Source organism: Chamaea fasciata, unplaced genomic scaffold (genome assembly GCF_029207755.1).
Source record: "Chamaea fasciata isolate MVZ Bird 193981 ecotype frontalis unplaced genomic scaffold, bChaFas1.0.hap1 SCAF_7, whole genome shotgun sequence".
NCBI classification, from domain to species: Eukaryota; Metazoa; Chordata; class Aves; order Passeriformes; family Sylviidae; genus Chamaea; species Chamaea fasciata.
Genome location: NW_027094092.1, coordinates 50796672 through 50819628, shown reverse-complemented (window position 1 = coordinate 50819628; position 22957 = coordinate 50796672). Strand labels below are relative to the sequence as shown.

General features: G+C 45.3%; 1 protein-coding gene across 1 annotated transcript in view; it reads right to left on the bottom strand.

Annotated features, from left to right (window-relative positions):
- The window catches only part of EML1 (EMAP like 1), a 122605-nt gene extending 118631 nt beyond the window's left edge, over positions 1-3974 (bottom strand). The window contains exon 1 of the mRNA XM_066188792.1: positions 3778-3974. Coding sequence (XP_066044889.1) covers positions 3778-3805 — 28 coding nt within the window. The 5' untranslated portion in view covers positions 3806-3974. The remainder of the gene's footprint in view (positions 1-3777) is intronic.
- Between the last annotated feature and the right edge of the window lie 18983 nt (positions 3975-22957).

The following is a 22957-nucleotide window of genomic DNA, read 5'->3' as shown; positions in this document are numbered from 1 at the left end:
TTTTATTTGACAGGAGTAGTGCTCATGCAGGTGCTGGGTCATGATTTTTTGTTACAGAAATGTATGTGGGCTGTATTTTATTCCCAGTAGCTGTGTAGAGACGGCCCAGCAGGGGACCTGGAGGTCTTGCTCACTAACAGCCTCTCTGGCTGAGATAAATGGACTCCCCATGACAGTGCAGAATGTGTTGAATTTCAGGAAATCTAAATTCCCATATTTTTCTGGGATATCCTAATTCTGAAAACACCAATTTTATCAACTGGCTCCAGTCTGTCTTAAAGACATGTTTGAAATATGTAATTTTCACTCTGAAAGGAAGAATTTAGCTAAAGAGTTAGGAACGTACTTCAGATAAAATGTCTACTGAAACGAGGCCAATAAAAGTTTGTGAGGAATTTTAAGGAAATTTGGTTAGATTCGTATGCCACCTGCTGCAAAACAAGCTACATCAATTCTGTTTCTTCCTTTCTTAGCCCTGTTGCAGTAAATAACAGAGAAAGTATGCATATATGAGACTCCTGGTGTTCTTCTTCAGCATTATAATCCTCATCTGTTATGGCTCAATACCCTGTGTTATTTCAACAGTGGTGTTATCCACAAGAAGTTACCCATGCTATTCAAAAGCAGTCTGTGGCTGAAGGGGAAAAGAAAGAAAAGAGGCACTTGAAGAAGCTTTGCATGACTTCAGAGATTTTTCTGAAGTCAAAAGGTTTGTGTTAAGAACCAGAACCATCATGACTCATATATTCCTAATCAAAATGCTGGGTGCGTGAAAAGCTGTTCAGTCGTTCAGAGACTGAACTACGACTCCCTACAAGAGGAAAATAATACACACAAGGGGAAGCACTTAAATAATTGATGTGCTTTTCTTTTATCTGCTTGTAGAAGTGACAAGAAATTTATGTAGCTGGCACTAATGGATAGCATCTGTATGTCAATAATTGCTAATGAGGAAGAAATAGGAGAGCATTTGTCCTGAAGTGACTGATCTTTCTTTCTTTATCTCCCTGTGTTACAATGGGAAATTACTAGTGTAAATTTTAGAATTCCATTCACTTTCAAATCTCAAAAGGCTTTCAAATGCCTTTTTTGGTATGAATTCAATCCAAAATGACCCTTGCTTACATGTTATCTGCATTCTGGCATTTAAGATCCTTTTTTAAATATCTTCTGTACTACATTCAAACAACAAAACAAAACTTTGTTTGCATCACATGTTTCATTTTCCATTCCACAACAGTGAAAGGGTGCAGCCAGGCTGGAACTGAACAGAAACCAGTAATTTAAAAACACCCAATGCTTTCATCATGAAAAATTGCATAACCATTTCCAGCACTGAAGTAGGATACTCTTACTGAATAAAGTCTCTCGAAAAATTATTGGTGTATCAAGCCATTTATATCCAGCTATTTAAGTCAAAGATTGTATTCAGCCATTCCCCCCAAGTTGCTTTTCTGAGGGAACAATTACGCAGCTGTTCCTGCTACATTCTTGTGTAGGCTGAAAGCAGCCTAAAAACTCTGGCACTAATTTCCTGTAACTACAAAGTGCAATCCCCAGGTTGTTCGTGAGGCATACCCTTTGCAAAGAGGTTACTGAAGCAGTACATACACTTGACACTAATACTGTGCTTTGGCTAAACTTATTTATAGCCCTGTGCATGTGTATACACAGGCACATGCACAGGGCTGTAGGGTTTGTGTTAGAAGCAGGGCTCTGGATTGCAGCCACATTGCAGTGCTAATGATATCTGTCACTGCACCAACTTTTTGTAGCTGTATTATCTGGCTGCATTCAAAACCAAGGATTTCAGAAGTACAGTTCCAGCTTTGCTATCCTCAGTGGATTCAGCAAAGGGGCATTTCTGCACTAGTGAACACTAATCAGTGTATTGGAAAGTTTGATGACGACTTTTTGCAACTCTTTTTAGGGAGAGTTAAGTTTTCAACTGCTACAGTTTTAACTTTGACCTAGCTAGTCAAAGAGCAATAGACACAAAGAGAATTGTTTCAAAATTCCTTGCCATGAAAAGCAAGATGTCAGCAACTGGTTCACTAAGATTGCTTAATAACTCTGATGGAGTACCACCATTTCTCTCTCCACTGCTGGTTTTGTGCATATTTTTATATGCATCCATGCATCCACACATCTTTAAGTACTGGAACCAGAATATTTTGCAAGGTCTGAGAAGCAGATATCCCTTGGGACAGGTTGGTTGTGTCTGGCCTGGGAGCAGGCCTGGAAGCAGGGCTGGGCAGCATGGGAGAATTATTGGGGAAACAGAGAGAAATAAACCTTTGCTCTGTGTATGCTGGCACATTTCTGATTCACATCTAAACATCACTTTAATTTTCATTCCTGCCCATGGAAAATTGCTTCCTTCCCTCAATGCATCCATGAATGTTTTTCTGGCAGAAAACTTGAAGGTCCTTTCAGCAGCAAAGGTAATTGAGATATCAGTAACTTCTGCACACAAGATGCCATGCACTCTCAATATCAGTTTCATCATTAATATCAGATGCCAGCTGATACTGATACTGTCACCCTGAAATATCCCACCCCCAACTCAGAGTGCTTAATAAGCAAACTGGGGCCAGGCCCTTAAAATCAAAGCCTGGAGAAGCGAAACTTTGCTGGTTAACAGTTCACCCGTTTGAGCAGGTAAGCAGGAAATAGTCATTTTCATGAGCTGAAATACTCATTTTCATCTTAGCTGATAGCAACAGCCCAGGGAATTGTGCATGGTGCAGCTCGCTCCGCACCATATACATAATTTATATTTTTCCACTCTAGTTATGAGTACGCTGTTTTGGACTTGGGATTTGCTTTGTAAAATGGAAGCAGAGAGAGGAGGAAAAAAGAAAAACACTGCAGCAGCCTTTTCCTTCTCCAGCTGCACTTTTTAGCCCAGAACCTCATCTTTGATGCACAGCCTTCACAGACCAATGGAACAGGAGTGCTACGCAGTACGTGTTGTATATTCATTTACATGTGAAAAGATAAATGCTTGCCATGGCAAAAGAAAAAAATAAAAGGTGTTTCCAGTAGTCCATCTCTTCATTAGTAAAATGCCTTGGCAGAGAATTGGGGTATCATTTTGACAAGAGTTTCCTTTTGTACAGGCAGCCTAGATAATATTTACAGTTCCTACAGAAGTTTTTTAAAAAGCAGCTGAGAAACCTGCCTCTTGCTGACATGCTCTACTGCTCAGTGAAGTTTGACAGGTACAGCCCTACGCTCTAGCAAACGATTCCTTCCCAGATACAGGCAAAGTGTGTAATGCACTTATTTTAAAAATAATGTACATTTCTGTTTCCTTTCAGCAAATCAACCCTTTGCACTACATTTATCTGCCCTTGCTGTGTCCGTTACCATCCAGGAAGGTTTATCAAGGAGCAAACAGGACACCCACACAGTGCCTGCTCCTGCAGCACCCATCCCCACAAACTCTCCTTAGCGCGCTCTAGACTGTACACATCGATACCATCATCCCTACGGATACCGCCACTCCAGTCCCTCTGTCCGAATCCCAGACCCCTTCCTCCTACCCAGCCCCTGCGCCTTCAGAGAAAATCCAGGCATTACCACCCTCGCCAGCCCTGCAGCACGGACTCTGAGGCACCGCACCACGATCTGCAGTGGTTTCAGGGAGTTTCTCCTCTCCCTGCTGCGGCTCCGGCTCCCTTCGACAGCAAAGCGCCTTCGCGTGTGACTTTGCAATCTGAGAATGTGAACCAGGCGGCAGGACACCGGGGTAAATATAAATCTGGCGCTTACCCACAGGCAGTCCCTCGCAGTCTGACATCGTGAGAGAAGTCCTCCTCACCGGGGGCTCAGGAAAACCACTGCAGGACCGCGAGGGCAGGTCCTTCTCTGTGCAAAGGCAAGGGGGGGGAAATATCTGACAGTTTATGGCCACCCTTCTCTTGCACTCCACATCTACCCACCCAGAGAGCTGTAGCAACAGTCCCGTCCCTGCCTTCTCATTATGGGATGTAAAGATAAGAATGTGCTTTTGTGCCAAAAGAGTGTGCTATTGGTGGATAAATTTGTTGTCATCCCTCCCCTTCGCAGAGTTTCCTCTTTAATGTCACAGAGGCACATTACCCTGTCGGAAAGGCCATCGAATATTTATGAAACGGCTTTTAAGAGCTAAGCCGCAAATCTGCGCGGGAGAACAGAGCTAATTGCTGCGCGGTGGGGTTGGTGCTGGGAGCCACCCCACAGGGCTCTCCTGCCTCCCGGGGGGCTGCGGGGGGAGCTGATGGGCTGGGGGATAGGCTCTCACATCTTGCTCTGTACCTTCTCTGTCCGCAGGGTCCGGGTACAAACACCGCTGGAAAGGGGGCAGAAGCCAGGGTGTATCCCTTTAAGGAGGAAGGAAAATAAAAGGTCTTTGTTTATATTGTAATATCTGAGAAATTGTTTTGTGACACTGTTACCAAAGGCTGTTTCGTAGTTTATAATAATACTGTGAGTGCAGATTTCTCTGTAACTTCATGCCTTTTCTTGCTTAAAACATGCCACTTTAACGCCAGTTTTGTGGCTGCTCCTACAACTTGTTTTTTTTTAGTCTTTGAAAATGTTTATGTGGGATTTGTTTGATATGAGATTCCCAGACTCGCAGAGTCAGTGGAGAGTACCCCTGCACACTGGTGTGCTCATTAGGCACCTTAATGAAGTGCCGGCAAAGGCTCTGGCAGCGTTAGAGCCAGGCTGGGCTTGGCAGAGACATGTGCAGGACCTGGTGGGAGCCTCAGAACCCGTGGGGGGGGTGGTGATTTGCTGCCACTTTCTCTCCTGGGAACAGCCAGGAACTGTCTGGGCTCTGCCTGACTCAGACCTTTCGTGTCTGAGCCCTTCACAAATGTCGGGGTTTTGGACCCGGAGCCGGAGGGAGGGCTGGGAGGAGGCAAGGGGGGCTCTTTAGGGGGGCTCTCTGGGGAGCACTTCCAGACCGTGTGGCCAGAGACAGCCCCTGGGGGAAATGAGCCATCGGGAATGCCTTTCCTCAAAATGCCTTGAAGAAAAAAAAGCATAAATTACATTAATTATCCTAGGGGCTCAGGGTGCCCAGCATCTCTTAAAAAATTGGGCTGTTTTTACTCAGATGCTGCAGTCTAAGCACCCAAAGGCTGACACTGCTGGCTCTGCCTGCGCTCTCTCTGGAGAGAAGCCTTTTAATTCTCTTCTGGTTACTCAGCAGCACAGCTAACCATGGGTTCAATTCAGGATGTCAGGCCTCTGACTAAGAAGTAAAAATAGCTGCAAAAGTAGATTGTGACATGTTCCCAAAACCATTCCTCGGGTTGCCTACAGAGGGTTGGGCAAGCAGAGCCAGAAGTGTCCGGTGGCCACTGGAGCTGGCCAGCGTGAGGATCTGTTGGCACAGCTCTGTCAGAGCAGCCCTTGTCAGTGTCTGCTTCTTGAGCTGCTCATGCAAGACTCATGGAGATATTCACTGCTGTAAGGCTCACCTGGAAGGCAGCTCTGAGGAGAAGCAGAGCCTCAGGCTGTACTCTCTGCAAAGAGGCTGTACAAGGAGGAGAAGTGCAGGGCATCAAGCCTAACCTCTCCATCCTGCTGCCGCCCACAGACCCAAGGAGTGGCCACTAGCTATTCTTGCAGTCAGGGAGATGTCTCTTCTTGATGTCTGGGAAAGGAAGAAGGCCTAAACCAGACTGGGGGCCTTTTCTTGCAGTGTCATCTGACTGCAGAAACATATTGCTCCAATGTGTGAGAATCAAAGCTTTCTTAGCTCAACTGTGAAAATGCAGGCTCCCAGCTCTGCAAGCGTTTACGTGCCAATTAAACTTCAAGCCCCACTGAAGTTCCTGGAACTGCTCACAGTTATAAACACATGCATAAGTATTCGCAGGATTAAGGGCTCACCATTCCTCCTTGTATTTGGAGCAAACAGCTGCAGCTGGTTTTGAAGTTACCTCTCACAGCTGTGTGCTGGTGCTCCTCTGCTGAAGGTTCGAGCCCTGTAGCAGAGCTGGACAAGTGCCTGCAGGGAAGGCATGCCAAATCCCAGGCTGGTGTCTGATCTATCTCATCCTCCAGAGAGTTTTAGAAGCCTCTGCCTCTGTAACCCCCATTACATTGTCCATGGCCACGTCTGCTGCAGGTGGTTAGCATCATCTGGGAGAAGGGCAGAGAAGACAGTAGAGAAAACTGAGGGGGAAGGACAAATACATCTTAAACTATTACAGCAAAGTTGGCAAGAGCTCATCTGCCACAGCCTTTACTCAGATTTGGTCTTGGGAGAGCTCTTCAGTGAAACACTAAAGCAGGTCAAAAGTTGAACAAATAAGACCTAATTCTTACTATGATATTCACAAACAAACACCTTCTTTTGATGTGGATGCTTCAATCAAAAATTATCTTTGATCCCAGGATACTTTAGTTATAATGGTGGGTTTTGATAAATTATAAGACTTTTTTTTTTTTCTTTTATTAAAACAGAGTATTTCTTTTCGCTTCCCCTGTTACTCAGATTGAAAAGAGAAGAGCCATGTTTGCTCCTGGAAAAAGGCCAAGCCTGGAAAATTTAAGTCTGACAGAGAAAGATTTGGGCATTTATGAATAAACCTGGTGTCTGTCATAGCAAAAAAGGCAAAAGTCAGAAATTGAAATAAACAATAAAACGCGAGAGGTAAAGCACATATTATTTCAGCAGGTATTAAACTAACATGAGAAATGGGCTAAGTATTTGCCAATAACTGCTCTCACCTAGGCTTTCCAAGGAACCAGAAGGATGCTTATCCCTCAAAACTCAGAGAGAACCATATATCAATCTCTCTGCTTCATTCTACTCCCTGAGAGAAAGCCTAAATCTGCATAAATCCATGGCAAGTACTGTGACTGGGGTAGTAAATGCAATGTATGGAAGGAAGTCACTGAAGTATTTCCTAAAAAAGATTTTCCTGGACCATTTAGTCTCCTGTGGAAGACAGTTGCATTTTCTTGATGCATCTTGAAATATTTAAGCAGTTACTATGATGTCCCCTCTCTGGAGATTTCCAGGAAAGAATTACCTGCCCAGGAATGATGTGGATGTCCCATCCCTGGACATGTTCAAGGCCAGTCCTGACAGCACAAAGGGCTTTTGAGATACAAAAGCCCTGGAGCTGAGTTGGTATGCCTGGGGAAAGAGGGCATATTTGGGGAATATCTGGCACAAGTACACACTCAATTTAGAGCCCAAATACTGTCACCTACACAAGTAAGACATATAGTGGGACTTTGTTTCTCGTCTACATGTTTACACATCCCATCTGATCTGTGCCTCATCTAAGTGCCTAAATATGGAAAATCTGGGCTTTAAGATTTCATATTCTGTGGGGAGGTCATAATTTTCCCCAGGACCTGACTGACTCAGCAATCTGATTGTGAAAAGAGCCAGATCCACCTGAAAGCTCTCTGCTAGACCAGAGATTTTGCTATTGCTGACTTGCCTCTTGCTCAGCCATGGATGGAGCCAGCCTCATCCAAACCTCACAGGAAAGGCAGGGAGCTGTGCTACCCACTGTGGGATCTCAGGCCCTGCCAGACTCTGGCTGCCTGCTGACATAACTGGTGGAAGGGCTTTGCTAAGCTCAGCACTGCTGCAGGGCCATGGGTGAGTTGTTCTGCTTCCCTCTGCCTTTCTCTCTCCTGACAGAGGGAAATCATGGGAAGTGAGAATTACTTCTTTGGCTAACCAAGTCAGATCTGATTATTAAATCTGCAATTTTCCGTGAGATTGAAGCAAGCGCCTTACTGCCCGCTCCGGCAGGCGTTTATATCTCCCATCAGCGTGATTTCCACGCAGTTTAAGGAGAGAATGGCTGAAATGCGCTTCTCCCGTCTAATTTATGCAAATTCCCTCGGGTTTTTTTCTGTCATGTGAAGAGATTTCTGACTGTTGTGTACGGAAGATTCACGGCCCAGGGAGGGGGAGGGGAAGGACAGGGCTAGAAGAGAAGCTGCAGGCTGATATAAGCAGGTTGGCATCAGGATGTGGATGGCCTTCTCTCAGAGCACTGAAGACCCCAAAATGTTAGGAATTTGTTAGCTGAGACACCTTTTTCCCTCTTGAAAAGGCCTGCAGCCATGGGGATAGAATGTGCCTTTCTGTCCTCTAATGTAACGGGTAAAATTAACCTTTTGGTTAATTTTAAAAACAAAAAAACAGCTTTTGGGTTGCACCCAGTTAAAGGGCAGAGAAGCAAGAGGGGAGTGTGCTGGCTGGGCACCACCAGCCCCACTGTCAGCCCCACATCTCCTGGGTCATTGACAGGGCCTTGGTGAGGTCCCAGATGTACCCGTGGGGTCAGTGGGCCAAAGCCAGGGCCAGTGGGATGCTGTGCCACGAGTACATGTGGCAGTGAAATGAGCTGCTGCTCAGATGGGCTTGAACCTCTGTACAGCAATCAGCAACCAGGTTCAGTAAGAAGCTGAGCGCCCAGGAAGTCCCAATTATTGGAATTTTATTTCATTATTGTTTTCTGACACATTCTCTTCGCGTTTCAACTTGATGGATGGGGAGTATAATAATGCAACTTCAAGAGGAGCTGATGCTTTGACAAGATCTCACGTGGGTTCATCCAGAGAAGGAAGAGTCATAAAAATAGGCAAGATCCAGCTGACAGCTTGAACAGCCCTCTAGGAAACAACAAATACAAAGGTAATAGTAGCCCCCCAAAATAACTAGGCATGTCGTAATTTTGCATTTATCTCTATTTTTTTTTATGGTATTAGCAAGATTTTCACTAGTATTGAGCTTTGTATTCAAGGAAGGAAATTTCTCCATCGTCTCCTCTGATGTCACCCCAGAGAGAAGATTAGAAGATTAACTATGTCAGGTGACACCAATCCAGCAGCAGGGAAAATAATTTTGCACATTTAAAAAGAAAATGGGGGAGAAATTCCAGCTATCTCCAAGAATGTGAGCCTTACCAATGATAATTGCTGGCTCACAGAGGAAACACTTCATGCAAATGTGCAAATATACAGTAAATAAAATAAGAAGATCAGAGATTCAAAAGAGGATTTATCTTAAATAAGAAATGAATTTATAGTCTGAATCTTGGTGGGATTTTCATCCCATCTAATTTATAAAAGGTTACATTCTCTGGGGGGAGTTTAGAAAGACCACTGCAATGATGTGAAAAAAAACAAAAAAAACCTACATTTGAAAGACAAAACCGGCTTCTGAGCTACCACAGTTCTTGCTGACAATGTCTTCTGACACACTGAGCCAAAAAGAGCCTGCTATGGTGCACAGGTGAGATGCATTTGCACAAAGATGGAGGAAAGGTGATCACGACAGCGTGAGCCCAGCTTTTGGCATCTGCTGACAAACACGAATGGCTCTTTGCTGCCCAGCTCTGCAGGAGTCACCCAGCACAGGGGACATAGGCTAAAGCTCTTTTCCCATCAATACAAGGTGGATTTTCATGCTCCAATTACAGTTATTGGCCGTTCCCTCTGCAGAGGTTTCAGGTGTTACTGAATTGTCTCCCAGTGAACATAATAGCCAAGAGGAATTACATGATTCAGTCTGATTTTGCTGCTTTTGGGTTTAAGGGCATTATTGCTGTTTATTTTACTGGACTTGAGTCTTCCACAGATGAGTGAAGCTGCATTTGCTTTGCACAGATCTGGTAGGAAAAAGTGTTGGGCCCTGAATGTAAATATTCCAGTTTCATGTGGTGGGTTTGAGAAGAAGGTGAGAGTCTTGCAAACCTGATTTGGCAGCTGCAGAAATAGCACTCAGGCAAACAGATAGTCTCTTCAAGGAGGGAAGTCTTTAAAAGATTTACAGATTAATGAGTTCTGCCAGGATTTTAGTGGTTCCAACCAAAATTCCTATAAATCAGTCTAACTGGACAGGGAGAAGGTGGGGACGAGAGGAATCAATAACTTTCCTAGAGAGCTTGTATATCCAAGGTTAGCTGACAGAGGCTTCAGAGCTGGAAAATCTCGAGAGCAATTACAGAGGCAGAGTGTCATTCTTTAGGAAGGCAAAAGCCACAGCGTTCATCATGTACTCTCACTGCTCTGGGGACTAATTGCAGCTGCCTGTGATCAAGGATATCAGTTTGGTGGTAAAGGAAGGTGAGGTGTCAGCCACACTGAATTATTGGCTCATCTAGGAACTCTGAAATTTGTTTTGAGGGAATGAAAGCATCCGCTGCAGGTCAGAGAGAGATCACACCATCACCTACCTTTGCTAGAAGCAGCCCCAGAGAGCACATAACCAAGGCAGAATATTTACAGCAGCTGAACATAGTCCTACCCTCAGACAAATTACATCTCATTTTCATTCTCATCTCCAAGACTTTCTCCCTGCTCTGTGTTATGTCAAGCATAGAAAGATGTTTTCACCAAGCTGAAAAGAAGATGTTAAAATTGTCACTGGCCAAGGTGAGCCACAACAGGTAACCAAGAGATCAGGCTTTCATTCCAAATTTGGAACAGGAGCAAACTATGCTTTTGGGAATGGCCAGCAACAGAAAGAGAGCACCAGAGAGATCTGATAATTGTCCAGCTGATCATCTGTCCAGCTGATTTCCTCTAGCAATGCAACTGCTGTCCCCAAAACACTGAGTGAAGGTCTGCCATGCTAACAGACAGAATTGACTAAGAAATTGATAATGGAATCAGAGGTGAACAGCAGGGAAAATTATTCATTAGGCTATTTAATGTGGTGCCCTTTACAGCCCACTTTCATTTGCTTTTCTGCAAACATTGGGCACCAGTGTTTGACAGCGGAATGAGCTGGGAGGAGTTTCCATCCTCAGTCACTTGGAGCCGCCTCCGTCCTATAATAAACACAGTCACAATTAACGGAAGTTGTGACCTTGTTGGCAATTTCTGAAAAGAGGACAAGACTCCTTGGGAACAGTGAATCAAGCAGATTATTACCACTTAAGTAACCTCTCTTAGTCACGTTGTGGGTGAGGCACGTTGCTGGGGTAAAAGGAAAGCTTGCTTGTGACTGCTTAAGTAGCACATAAGTAGTTTTTTCAAACAGTTTTCATTTGAAAACAGGATTAGATTTGGTTAAAGATTTCTGATATTGATGTTTTTCACTACAGGCATCTCCAGCTGTCTCATGAAGAAATTTAAGACTGCCTTGGTGTGGTCAGACTCTTGGGTTTGGGGGTGGGAAGCCTGGGCTAAGGTGCAGAGCAGGGACTGCCTTAGATCTGAGCTCAGGCTCCTGACGGGAATCAGAATGCCCCATGCCAGCAGGGAGATGGGGAAATCCTGGAAGGGGGTTAAGTGACTTGCCTGGAGTCGTCCTTTCAGTCTCTGGCATGGTGGAAGGCGAGCCTGGCCCCTGTTCCACAGGAGGCAAGGGAAAGGATTCATTGAATCAGTCCGTTTGGAGTGCTGCCTGCAAACATGGAAGCCTAATTTGCTTATTGTGATAAAAAATAAAAGAGAAAATAATATCTGTTTCCATTCAATGCTCTTGAAAGTTGTAACAACCTTTATTCTTCTTTCTATTTAAAAATGTGAATGTATGGAAAAATATTTTTGTGGGATGGGCTGATCTGGCACTGTTCTCTTAGGGTTTTGGACAGGTACAGCTGCTTCAGTACTGTTGGAAGTGAGGCTTTAAGTGTGTGACATCCTCTCACTTACCCAAAACCTCTGTCTCAGCGTACTGAAGTGCTGCAGCTGGTCCAGGAGTGCCCTTTGGACACTGGCCAGCCTGGCTGTAGCTGCTGCATCACCACAGAGCTGTGGCAGCTTTGTGATTTGCTTGGTGTCCACCTGGCTGCTCTCTGGTAAGCTGCAATCACTTCTGCTACTAAAATATCTTACAACCATTCTTGAGATATGCAGGAGTCCAGCAGCAAGTGCTTCTTTCAATATATGAGCAAATGCCCCAGCCTGCTCTGGGAGCTGCAGGCATTCAGGAGGTCCAGATCAAGTATTTTATGCTTTAAAATTGGAGGGACAAGCTTCCTTGCAATTTCTTAATTTGATGCATGGAGCTGCTTTTTCATTCTTCCTCTCCAATTCTGATCCAGGGACAATGTGGGGGCAGAATCTCCCCCTCTGCCTTTCCTAAACACAGGCACTGTACCGTCACTGAGGCCAATCTCAGCATTCCCACGTGCAGTTACACAAACCTAAGGACTCTCATCTCAGGGCAGAGCCAGAGTTGTTTCTGCCTCTCAACATTCCCCAGGGCTGCCTCTTGCAGCTCTCAGTGATGCCTTTTCCATACTGTGCCTTTACTCCCCTTCAGCACAAACCCAAGCCAATATTTCTGCTTTATCCCGGATCCATTCCTCATCAATCACTTTATTAATCCACAGAAATGACAGGAATTAGAAGTAGCAGGTGAACACTTGCCTCTGAAAATGTGGTTTACAGCTAATCAACAGGGCTGGCACATAAAATCATCATTGTATGTGCAGAGCAGATCCAGATGTGCTGAGGGGCCATCCCCGGGCCATCACTGCAGCAGCTAATGTTCACTCATCAGGGATCCTGGCTTTCTTGAAGTACAGTATCAGTGTATAGTTAGTTACATTTTTTTGCAATATTATACTTAAAAGTTACTAAACCTTATTAATGACAAGATGTTAAACTTGAGTGGAATAGACCAGAGAACCTCAAAGGCTGCGGAGCAGAGAATTAAACCACCATTGATACTCTTTTCCTTTAATTTCGAAAGCAGCAGAAGCCTAAGAGAAATCTGGCTTGCAGCAGAACCCACATCTAAGGAAATTCCACCTATGGTCAAATGTCAAGTTGTTTCTCTTGCAAAGGGCAATGTGGCAATTGTATTTCCATTTGCAGAGAAGTTTTTTCCTTTGAGCTGAGTTTTTCAGTGGGGGAAGAGAAGAAAGAGTAAGAAAACTGAGCTTTTCCTTTCAGCACACATGCATTCAGAAATCTGGCTGCTCATTTTTAAAAGGTCATGGCTCCCTTCCCTGCTCCTCCCTGTGGCACAGCCAGGCCAGCCACACCTTTGCCAGATAAAAGTTAAGCCCTTGGAAAGGCACACGGTGCTTGGCACTGAAATAACCAAAACACCCATCCTATCTAGAGGCAGAGTTTGTCCCAGTGCTGTCTTGCCATTTAAATATTCTTTTTCATTGCTGTTTCCTCAAGAAACAAGATTTGCACAGTGCCTGTGGTAATAAATCCTCATGTTCCTAGTTCCAAGTGAAAATGAGGTTCACAGGCCATTAAAGTACCTACAGCTTCCCGAAAGCAACTGGGACTCTTTAAAGAGGAGAAATTGGAGTGGTTAAGGGTCACACTTGTCCATACTGTAAAGGGGCAGGTGACAGTGTGCCCCACAGTCACTGTGTGTGACACATGCAGCACACACAGAGCCCCAGAGCTGCCCTGCACGTGCCACCTCCATCCCTGCCAGCAGCACAGACAGGGTTACACGGACACAAGAGGAAGGTGGGGACCCAAAATGGGAGGCTGGAGTGTCAGGCAGCACTGCAGTGGGGGCTGCTGGAGGGGCCATGGAGGACTGCTGTGATGTGCTGGGGATGCCAGAGAGCCTGGGGTGTAAAAAAGGAGTCATTGCAGCTGAAGAAAACAGGGAGAAGCAAGCCAGTGTTCCCTGCAGGGGTTCAGGGTCTGTCCCTAGCAGCCAGCCTGCCCTGGGCCCACTGCCCACAGGTCCCCTGACCCACAGGGCAGTGCTTCACCTCACGCCCTGTAGGGCTCAGCCCTCTCAGGAGGAAGCTGAAAATAAATCTCTTTGTTTCTCGAAGCCACCTTTATCATCTCCACCTTCCTCCCTGACCTTCCTGTCTCCACTGTCCTCCTGCACTGCTCAGAGGAGGGAGGCACAGCTTCCCCAGCTGTGAATCCTCCTCCCTGGCCATTTCACTGCTTTGCCAGGTCATCACCAATCTCAGAGGAGAGCCCCGAGCTCTCCCTGCTCTCCTTTCCATTTTCCCTGCTTGCTGCTATTTATTGCTCTGCAGTATTCGGGGGAGGAATGCAGCCTGTCCCAGGGAAAGGGCTGCTGCTGCCAGGACTCAGCAGGCTAAGTTTAGTTCCTGGCTCTGCCAGGGATCGCCTCTCTAACACTAATCAAAGATTAGATTTCTCCCTGCCTCAGTTTCCCTCTGGACACAGCAAAGTTCCCTCTTGTAACCTGCCTCAGGTGGGAGCTTATACAATTATACAACTTGATCGCACTGCTCCTGTCTCTGCAGCTCCTGCCCTGGCCGAGATCCCAGGGTACTTTAATAGTTAGTACAATCATGGTATGTTTTCATCAAAGGTCTTGTTACACTTGTGTTATGAAACACAAAAATACTAACTGGAGCCTAATTATAGTTCTTCACAACACTCCTTTTTATTTTGTATGCAGTTCCATTTAATTAGTTGTAATTCTCTAAGAAATAAAATTACTTTGGGATTGCTCTCATAACTCTGGATATTGATGTGAGAGCTGATGTGGCCATAAACAATCTGTCAGTGTTAGAGCCCTTCCCGTAGGTTTCCCAGGAAGAGCCCAGTCTTTGGTGGTGTAACCAGAGCTACTCTTTCATTGTAGGAATGAAATGACACGAGTCTATGAGCAACAAGAAAAGAAAACCCTCTGTGTATGAGCTGAAGGCTCAGCTTGATGCTGTCTCTTTAAAAAATTGCTCAAATAATACATTAAAAGGCAAACGTCTTCCATCACATACATATTTCATCTGCACCTTGGAACTGTAATTAATGGCACAGGAGGCTTCATTTGACAAGCTGTCCTCAGGGCAGACTTTTTACTTCTATCTACATCAACAGTGCTCTCTGCTCCTGTTTCCCTTGGCAAAACTCCTCAGCGTCACCCTGCTCCATAGCAGGGAGGTGAGCAGATGTGAGGCTAATCCACGTTTCTCTCTCCATTGATGAATACTTCCCTCAGATACAATAGGACTAAAGAGAATAATTTTTCAAAGATGGAAGAAGACACGTGGGGAGGCACACAGCAGGAGGTGAAGAGAAAACGCCTGTTTATAAAGCCTGCCTGCTGTGTGAAATGATCAATGCTAATTCAGACTGAATACGATCGAAGCGAAACACCAAGGGCCAAATTAGTCCCTGGTGCAGCACCAGTTACCCAAAGGCAGATGATTTGATTTCACTGAACTTACACCAGGAGTGAACTTGACCCCCAGGGTTACGTGGCATCCAACAGTACGGCCAAGGGACCTGAAATACATCACAGCCACCCAGACAGGGGTGTTCTGGCTGTGGCTGGTGCTCCAGCAAGTGTAGAGTTTTCAGTTCTTGAGCACTGTCATCCCTGACAACTATTTCTGGTGGTCATTTAGCCCATGCTTTTCATAGCAATGATGGTAATTTGCCTTTGTTTTTATGAAAGGTTGCAGAGGTTCTCCAAAAATATGAGGAACAAATTAGCGGTTAGGTTTATGTATTTACCAGACACTGGATAAGCTGTATTTTTTCAAACCAATTCAACGGGGGGGGGGGGGGGGGAGGGGGGGGAGGCGGGGGGGTTGGAAGGTAACTGTCTTGGTTTAGGGCGAATTTGGGAGGATATACAAATATCATAAAGTCACCCTAGGACAGTAACAAGAAGTGGTAACCTTTCTGGAAGATCTGTCTGATGTAACACATGCTCATACAATGTGTACTGAGTCCATCACAAAGCAAGTCATCCTGCAGCAGGATGGAGATGCACTGACATTAACTCCAGGAAGAGCTGAGATGGTCTGAACCATAGGGTCCTAAGGGCTTTCAAACACTGATGTATGGATCCTAGGTCTTGAGCAGGAAAGAATTCAGGTTTCACTTTTCCCATAATTTTTGTGGCATGTAAAAGCTGAGGCTGCTGAGCCTGGTTTCTCTGTCTAAGGGTCCACGGGGTGCTGCAGTGTTACCCAGCAACTCTCTGCAGGGACTTGTGCCATCATGCAGGGACCATTTCCAGGCTCAGCCCAGCCTGTTTGCACAGACTCCTCTCTGCCTGTCCAGGGCCTGGGCAGCCACCCAGCAGCTGGGCAAGGAAGGACTGAGTTCAGTGGGAGATTTGCCACCAGCTCTCAGGGTACTGGGGCAATATCCAATAGTGGGTAATACAGCCTGGTTAGAGACCAGTACAGCCCCCTGAGGATTTTTTAATACCCAAAAGCAGAATTTCATCTTTGGTGTTCTGGCTCTAGGGTTTGTCTTGCTGATCATCTGCATTTGCATTGTATTGAGCTATTTCATCTGGAATCTGGCAGTAGCTAATACTGCTATCTCTTCTTACCAGTAATTCAGATGCATACTCACATTGCCAGGCTGGATGCGGCCCTGAGCAATCTGGCCCAGTGGAAAGCATCCTTGCCCATGGAAGGGGGCTTGGAACTACAAGATTTTTAAGGTCCCTTCCAACTCTAATCATTCTATGATTCTATAAAATCGCAGTTGGGATGGCACTGCAGGCTCAAACTAATGGATGAGATTTTATGAAACCATAGCAAAAACTTGGCTTTTTGTCTGGCTCTCTTTCTAGATTGTATCTGGGTTTAATTTGTTTTTTGGACCTTCCAAAGAAGGATTTCATTCTTTCTGGAGATTTATCCACACCTTGTTATCCACTACCTACATGTATCTTACTATGTAATTTAATACGGCAAAATACTGCTTCAAACTCATATCTATAGATAGCCCTAGAAATAGTACTTTTAAGTAACATAATTGATCTTGTCAGTACTAAATGCTGTAAGATATAAAACACACAAGAATGAGGGAAACTTATCAAACTTTGAAATTTTGAGACTTATATAGATACCTGATGTTTCCAAAAGAACTCTGAAATCACGGGCACTAATACAACTCCATGGTGAGGTGACACAGTTTATTAAGTCAGTGATGAAGACCACATAGCAGAGACAGAAACATCAATATTGGACATGGGGAGCTTAGAGGACAGAGCAGTAAGTCAACAGAAACACATGATTTCAAGATAGAAAAGGCCATTTGGATCTGCTACCCAAAAGCCACAGAAAATAACAGATATGTCATTCTGTTAACCAGTCAACCAACTTGCGCTGGGGAGAAGTGAAGATGTAGGGAGATAATGAACTGAAGGCAGTGACAAGCTATAAGAACTTCTGTAAGAGTTTAGTCTCACACTTTTATAGCTAAGTGGATGCTGGACTGGCAGCTGGAGAGTCAAGGAGGTCCCTTGCATGGTGCACAGAGGGAGGGGCCTCTAGGGCTGGGGTAGAGCCTTAAGAGAGCCCTGTCATTGCCATTGCTCTCTCAGGCTTGACACCATTGAGTGATATAGGCACTTTGTCTGCTTCTGAAGGGACCAGAGGTGCTCACACCCTGAAACAAGCTGCACACTGCAGCCCTGAAGGGAGCTGGAAAGGACATCCAGCCTATTCAGGTCCTATTGCCTTGACTGGCCCTTAGAGGGTGAGGTATCCTTTTGCAACCATGCATGAGGATTTGAGAATCTCTGTGAGCGCAGTGTCACCTGTAGAGTCATCAGTGAGGATGATGGGGGAGAAGGAAGGCTGGGATCCATCTGAGTGCTGGTAGCCTGGCCCCTGTGACGTCCTGGAGAATGTTCACCATTCAGGCCAACAGAGCTGCAGCACAGGCTGCTGAAATGGCAGGACAACAGCTGGATCTGCTCATCTGGTGGGTGCCAACAATGGTGGCTGTGGATCTGTGACAGGGCTCAGCTCTCTCCACGTGGGCAGGGGATTTCTGTCCCCTCTCATCCTCTCCTTGCTGCACTCACCCCACCCGTGTCATACACCACCACACACTCCTGTGCAGTCCCTCTATAACCTGCTGGAAAAGAACAGCAATGCCGGTGTGATTAAAGATAACGAGCTGCTGATTAGCACTGGAAAACACAACTGAAAACATTTCACTTCAATTGCCTTTCTTGTTGAGTTAATTAATATAAAACACAAAGCCTCTCAGCAGCATTACCATGTCTGCTTGGCACAAAGCACTTTGACTGAACAGGTTTACAATTATTATTTGTGTTGACTTGTACCTTCTATTAGCACAACAAAAGAAATTAATAGCACCTTTCAGATGATTCGCAGTGATGTAGCTACTCTTGGGCTATTACCCACTTGCTGTGGGGATGCTTGAGCTGCAGGGAAATTGCAACACCATCCTCCTTCCACAAGCACAAGACTTCCTGAAGAAGCCATGCTAGAGTGAAATGTCCATGGACCACCTGCTCCAGAGTATTTAAATTTGCCTTTAATACAATGCTTTAATGTCTGTCAGCTGCTTGAAAAGGCATTGTTCAGGAGGTCAGTGAAAACATTGGCTGTAACATGAGCTGTATTTTTGAACCCAGACTGATCGTTTGGAAAGTTCAGGGCCGTTTTTTAGTCTGAACTGCAATCAGCAAGGCCATAAAAGCAGAAATAAATGTTCATATTTGTTAGGTTACCCTACGTGCGCTCCGGGTTTACAAATGGCTTGTAAACCCTGTGGACATATCTGACTGCCCTCTCCTGGAACATGAGGGAGTTGCTATTGCATTCTTCCAACCGGCTGAACATCAGACCTATGGAAATTACTTTTTCTTTTGCTATTTTAGAGATATATCATGTATAGGACGTGTGTGACACACATATATGTATATAGTATATAAATATAAACTATATGCTATATGTGTAACACACACTGATGTACATATATATGAACCAAAGGCATAAATACATGAATTTTCTGCAGTTCTAAGAGCACGGTTATAACTGATCTACTTCTTCATTCAAGAGTTCATAAGTATACCCGCTCTTTTTACAGCTACCAATATTATCATCTTACTAGATTTACTGAAAAACATTTTAGTAACTGATGCAGGTATATCCATCTCTAAGCTACATCCCCTCTCTTTCATATATATTATATTAATGATAGCAATGACTGAGCATAAATCAAGGATACACCTAGATTTATTATGCTTTTTCAGATTTCCACTTATTTTTAGCAGTTTCGGCAAAAAGTATACATAGAATTTGACTCTCTGTAAAGAATTAAGTAACTTATAGAGGTGGTTTTAACAAAAAACAGTTCTTGTTTTCATAAATGTTAATTGTTTGGAGAAGACTGCGCTAGTTTCTGTTTAAATTCACTTTTAAGGAGTTCCTTTTAACCAGGTGATAAGAGATCACCAAGCGCAGCAAAGGTTTCATGTTGTTGCTACAAAGCATTATTGTTCTGTGCAGATAATGAGCTTTTCTTCATAGCAACTGAGAACCCTAGAATCATAGAGTGGCCTGGGTTCAAAGGGACCTTAAAAATGATCTGGTTCAATCCCTCCTACAAAGGACAGGGACGCCTTCCACTAGACCAGGTTGCTCAAAGCCCCATCCAAACACCTGGGGAGCAGAAAGTCAGGTTTCATCATGTCACATCAAAATAGCTGACCTAGTTTTGACCACTGTATTAAAATGCTTAATTGGTCTCCAGTGTTGAAAAGAGGATGTGTAATTAATCATTTAGGAGGTTCATTAGGTTTGTCCCATATTCAGCATTACGTTGGCTGAGTTCTTTAGACACCTGGAAGTGTCTTGCAACATCTTCTGCAAACAGATTGGGACCTCTCAGTAGCACTGGATGAAGCAATAAAACCAATCAAATTCATTATCCCTCCTTTATGTTGGTACTACTTCATTAATTTTAACAGCCTCCCTTGACACACAGAGGTATAAAGGAATACCAGACACCTGCTTTGCTATTTTTGGACGCTGACTTCAATACAGGAAGGTCAGAAAAGCTTGTGTGGGTTTATTTAAACTTTTTTTTAACCTTCAGATTTTCTTATTTACAATTTACAACTCATTTTAAGGTATCTTACTGAAGAAAAGACCTAAAGCAGATATATTTGCTTTAACAGAAAAGAGCACCATATTTTAAAATTAATACTAGGAAACAATTCAATGAGAATTAGGGGCCTGGCTGTGTCTTAGGTTTATGCACGTTTTTGAAGAGCTGGCATTGATACTACAGGTACTACCACAAGGAGAAATTCACTCAAAGAAGCATGGGTGAGCTGCAATCATTCTTTCCTGTTAATAGAGGCAGGGATGCTGAAGCCTGTGGGGTGGGAGAGCAGAGGTAGCCCTTTCCCTGCTACCACCTACACCATAGCTGTGCTGGGAAAGCTCCTTGGTGTTCACTGATGGCATGAGCACTGGTGAGCTGGGAAGGGACAGGACACCACGGCCATGCTCTGAGAGCCTAATGGATGTGTCACATAGGACTTCTCTGTGGCTTAGTCATCCTTACAGGAAAAAACCCTAATGAAACCAACCAACCAAACACAACAAAACCCCCCAAAACAGCTCTACACTATGTGGAACTGTTGTAAGTAGAATATTTTTTTAAAAAGAACATTCTGTAACAGTGTCAGCTTGTGGCATCATATCAAGAATTGTTGGTCAAGGTAACACGGGAGAAATTGCCATAGTCACCAATGCTGTGTCCAGCTTTCCCCTCTGCACAGGCCCAGAAAGACTTGAAGAACATCACATACTCTACAAAACAGCTGAATAAACCTGTGCTGAGTGGTGAACATGCCTGCACATTCAAATCTCTTGCCTAATCAAACTATTCTCTCAAGCAGATAGTCAAAAAACCCAGCATTCCTCTGTAGCTGTGAGGAGCTACTTTGCAAAGAGGGGTGGGAGTGAGATGAAAATGGGCCAATCACCTCTTCTGGGCAGTATGACTGGAATCAGCACGGGGGGGAAAGGGAATACCAGGTAATAATGCACAGCAAAAGCAAAACATGAGAGTGGGCAGATGTAAGATCCATTAGCTCATTAAGGGTGGAGCTGTTGGCCTGCTGGGAAATTATTGTCCACTTTATGTCTTGATATTGGAAAGAAAGTAACTAAAAGAGCCAAGGCAGTTTTAGCACTTGAGCTGCTTAATTATGCCTTTTAAAGTTGTCTTTGAAGCCATGGAGCGAAGGATGAACAAAATGCTCTCTGAATGTCCTTATTAGTCATTCCTTTCTCTGATGGCAATAATAATTACATTGTCCTACGATGGAAGGAGTGTTCCTAGCGAATCCCCATGCTCCATGTTAACATTTCCAGCAGGGCAGGCTGAGATAATGATGTGGGTAATTAGAGCTCTGGCTGCAGGGTAGGAGAGCTACGGTGGTGAGCTGTGAATGTCCCCCCTGGGCAGAGCATCCTAGCCTCACCTCCCAAGGCTTAGGCTGGAGGAGAAAATCCTGCAGCTGAGGGGAAGTCCTGCTCAAATGATTTGAGTCCTCCTACATGTGTGGGCTCCAAAGGAATTTCCTCCCGTATTGTTGTGGCTGTAGACAAAATGGTAGATGAGATTTTTGTTAGATTTGATTTTTTTGTTAGGTTTTAACCACTAGAAACACCTCGTCCTTCAGTCTGTGTACTGCATGATGTACCACAGAAGCTGCTAAAGAATATCCTGACTCTATTAAACATTGAAACCTATTCAACTAATGGCAAAAGAGACCCATAAAAAGGCAGCACCTTTGTGCCATTGGTGCTTCATCTGGTATTTACAAAGCGAAACTGCCCAGAAATTGCATCCCTGAAGCACCTGCACCTGTGGCAGCAGGAGCTCTGGTGAAGCAGCAGGCAGGCAATGGCAGATTGCAGTGGGACTTTCCCTGGCAGCACCTGACACAGGCATGAATAATGGAGGCACTCATTAATCATTTACAGAATGGCTGTTCCTGCGGCTTCATCAGTATTAGAGACTCATGTCGAAGTCTTTCTCTTTTGATCCCACTGAGCATTTTGTGCTTGGCAAGGTCATGCTGTCCCTAGGATGGGAAAAGTCACGCCAGGAGAGGGTTTTGCAGCCACTTCGAGATCCCTGCCCAAGCTCACAAATCACAGCACTGATCCAAGCACGGACTGATGGTGAACCTAAAACGACGTGCACTCTTCAGATAAAAAGAAAATGTGAAAGGAAGTGGGGGGAAAAAATTAAAATACAAAGTTTAAAACTGTTTAAAAACGTAAATGTTCCCCCCATCCGTCTCTGCCCAGTGCTCTGTAGCTCCCCCTGGCCATCCTGCCGCGCCGTGCCGCTGTCCCGGGCCAGCAGCCCCGTCCCGCCCGGGCTGCACCGGCCGCTGCCGGCCACAGGAGGGGAGCGCTGCCGCACGAACCGCGCCGGCCCCGGGCTCTCCGGGCTGCGCCCCGGCCTCACCGCGGGGCCGGGCCCGGGCAGGAGCCCAGGGCAGGGCTGCAGGGAGGAGGCGGGGAGCGGCTGGGTACCCCGGGCTCCCCGCAGCACAGCGGGGGCCGTCCCCACGGCCTCATCCCGTGCTTGTGACTGTAATAAATGCGGGCGGCCCGGCACCGTGACCCCGAGCGAGAGCCGAGGTGTGTCACAGCCGCGGGGTGTGACACAGCCAGACCTGCCGGGTGCCCGAACACACGGCCGGGACCGCTGCGCCTCCGGACCTCGCTGCGCTCAGGACGGCGCACACCGGGCTGGGGAAGGGATGATGCTCTGTGATTTCATGCTGCTGGAGCTTTTATCCACCAGCTAAGATTCTTCTTCAGAACGCCTAATTTTTTTTAAAAAATCCCTCCTGAATGTACATACAGTTGTTTTTCTGGTTTGGGTGGGCATTTCTAGATGCTTCTCAGCCCAAGCAGGGCATGGTGTGCCTGCTCTGATCGCTGCCTGGCTGTAAGAATACAGCGTTCAGTAGCTTAATCAGAGGTGGGGAACTGTGGCTTCAAGGCAAATATTGGGCTGGATCCGAAGCTTGTTGAAGTCAACAGGGCTCCCACAGGGCTTTTTAATCAGGCCTATCATTAATTCCCTAATGAAGTTAGCCGCTTATCTTTATTAGATGGACTCTTCAATGAATTGATTTAATCTAGAAGACTTCTCCTCCCTGACAGATTTTCAGAGCCCCATGCCCTGCTGCTTCTGCGCAAAGCCCAGCCTGCCCTCAGCCGACCGTGCTCTGCTT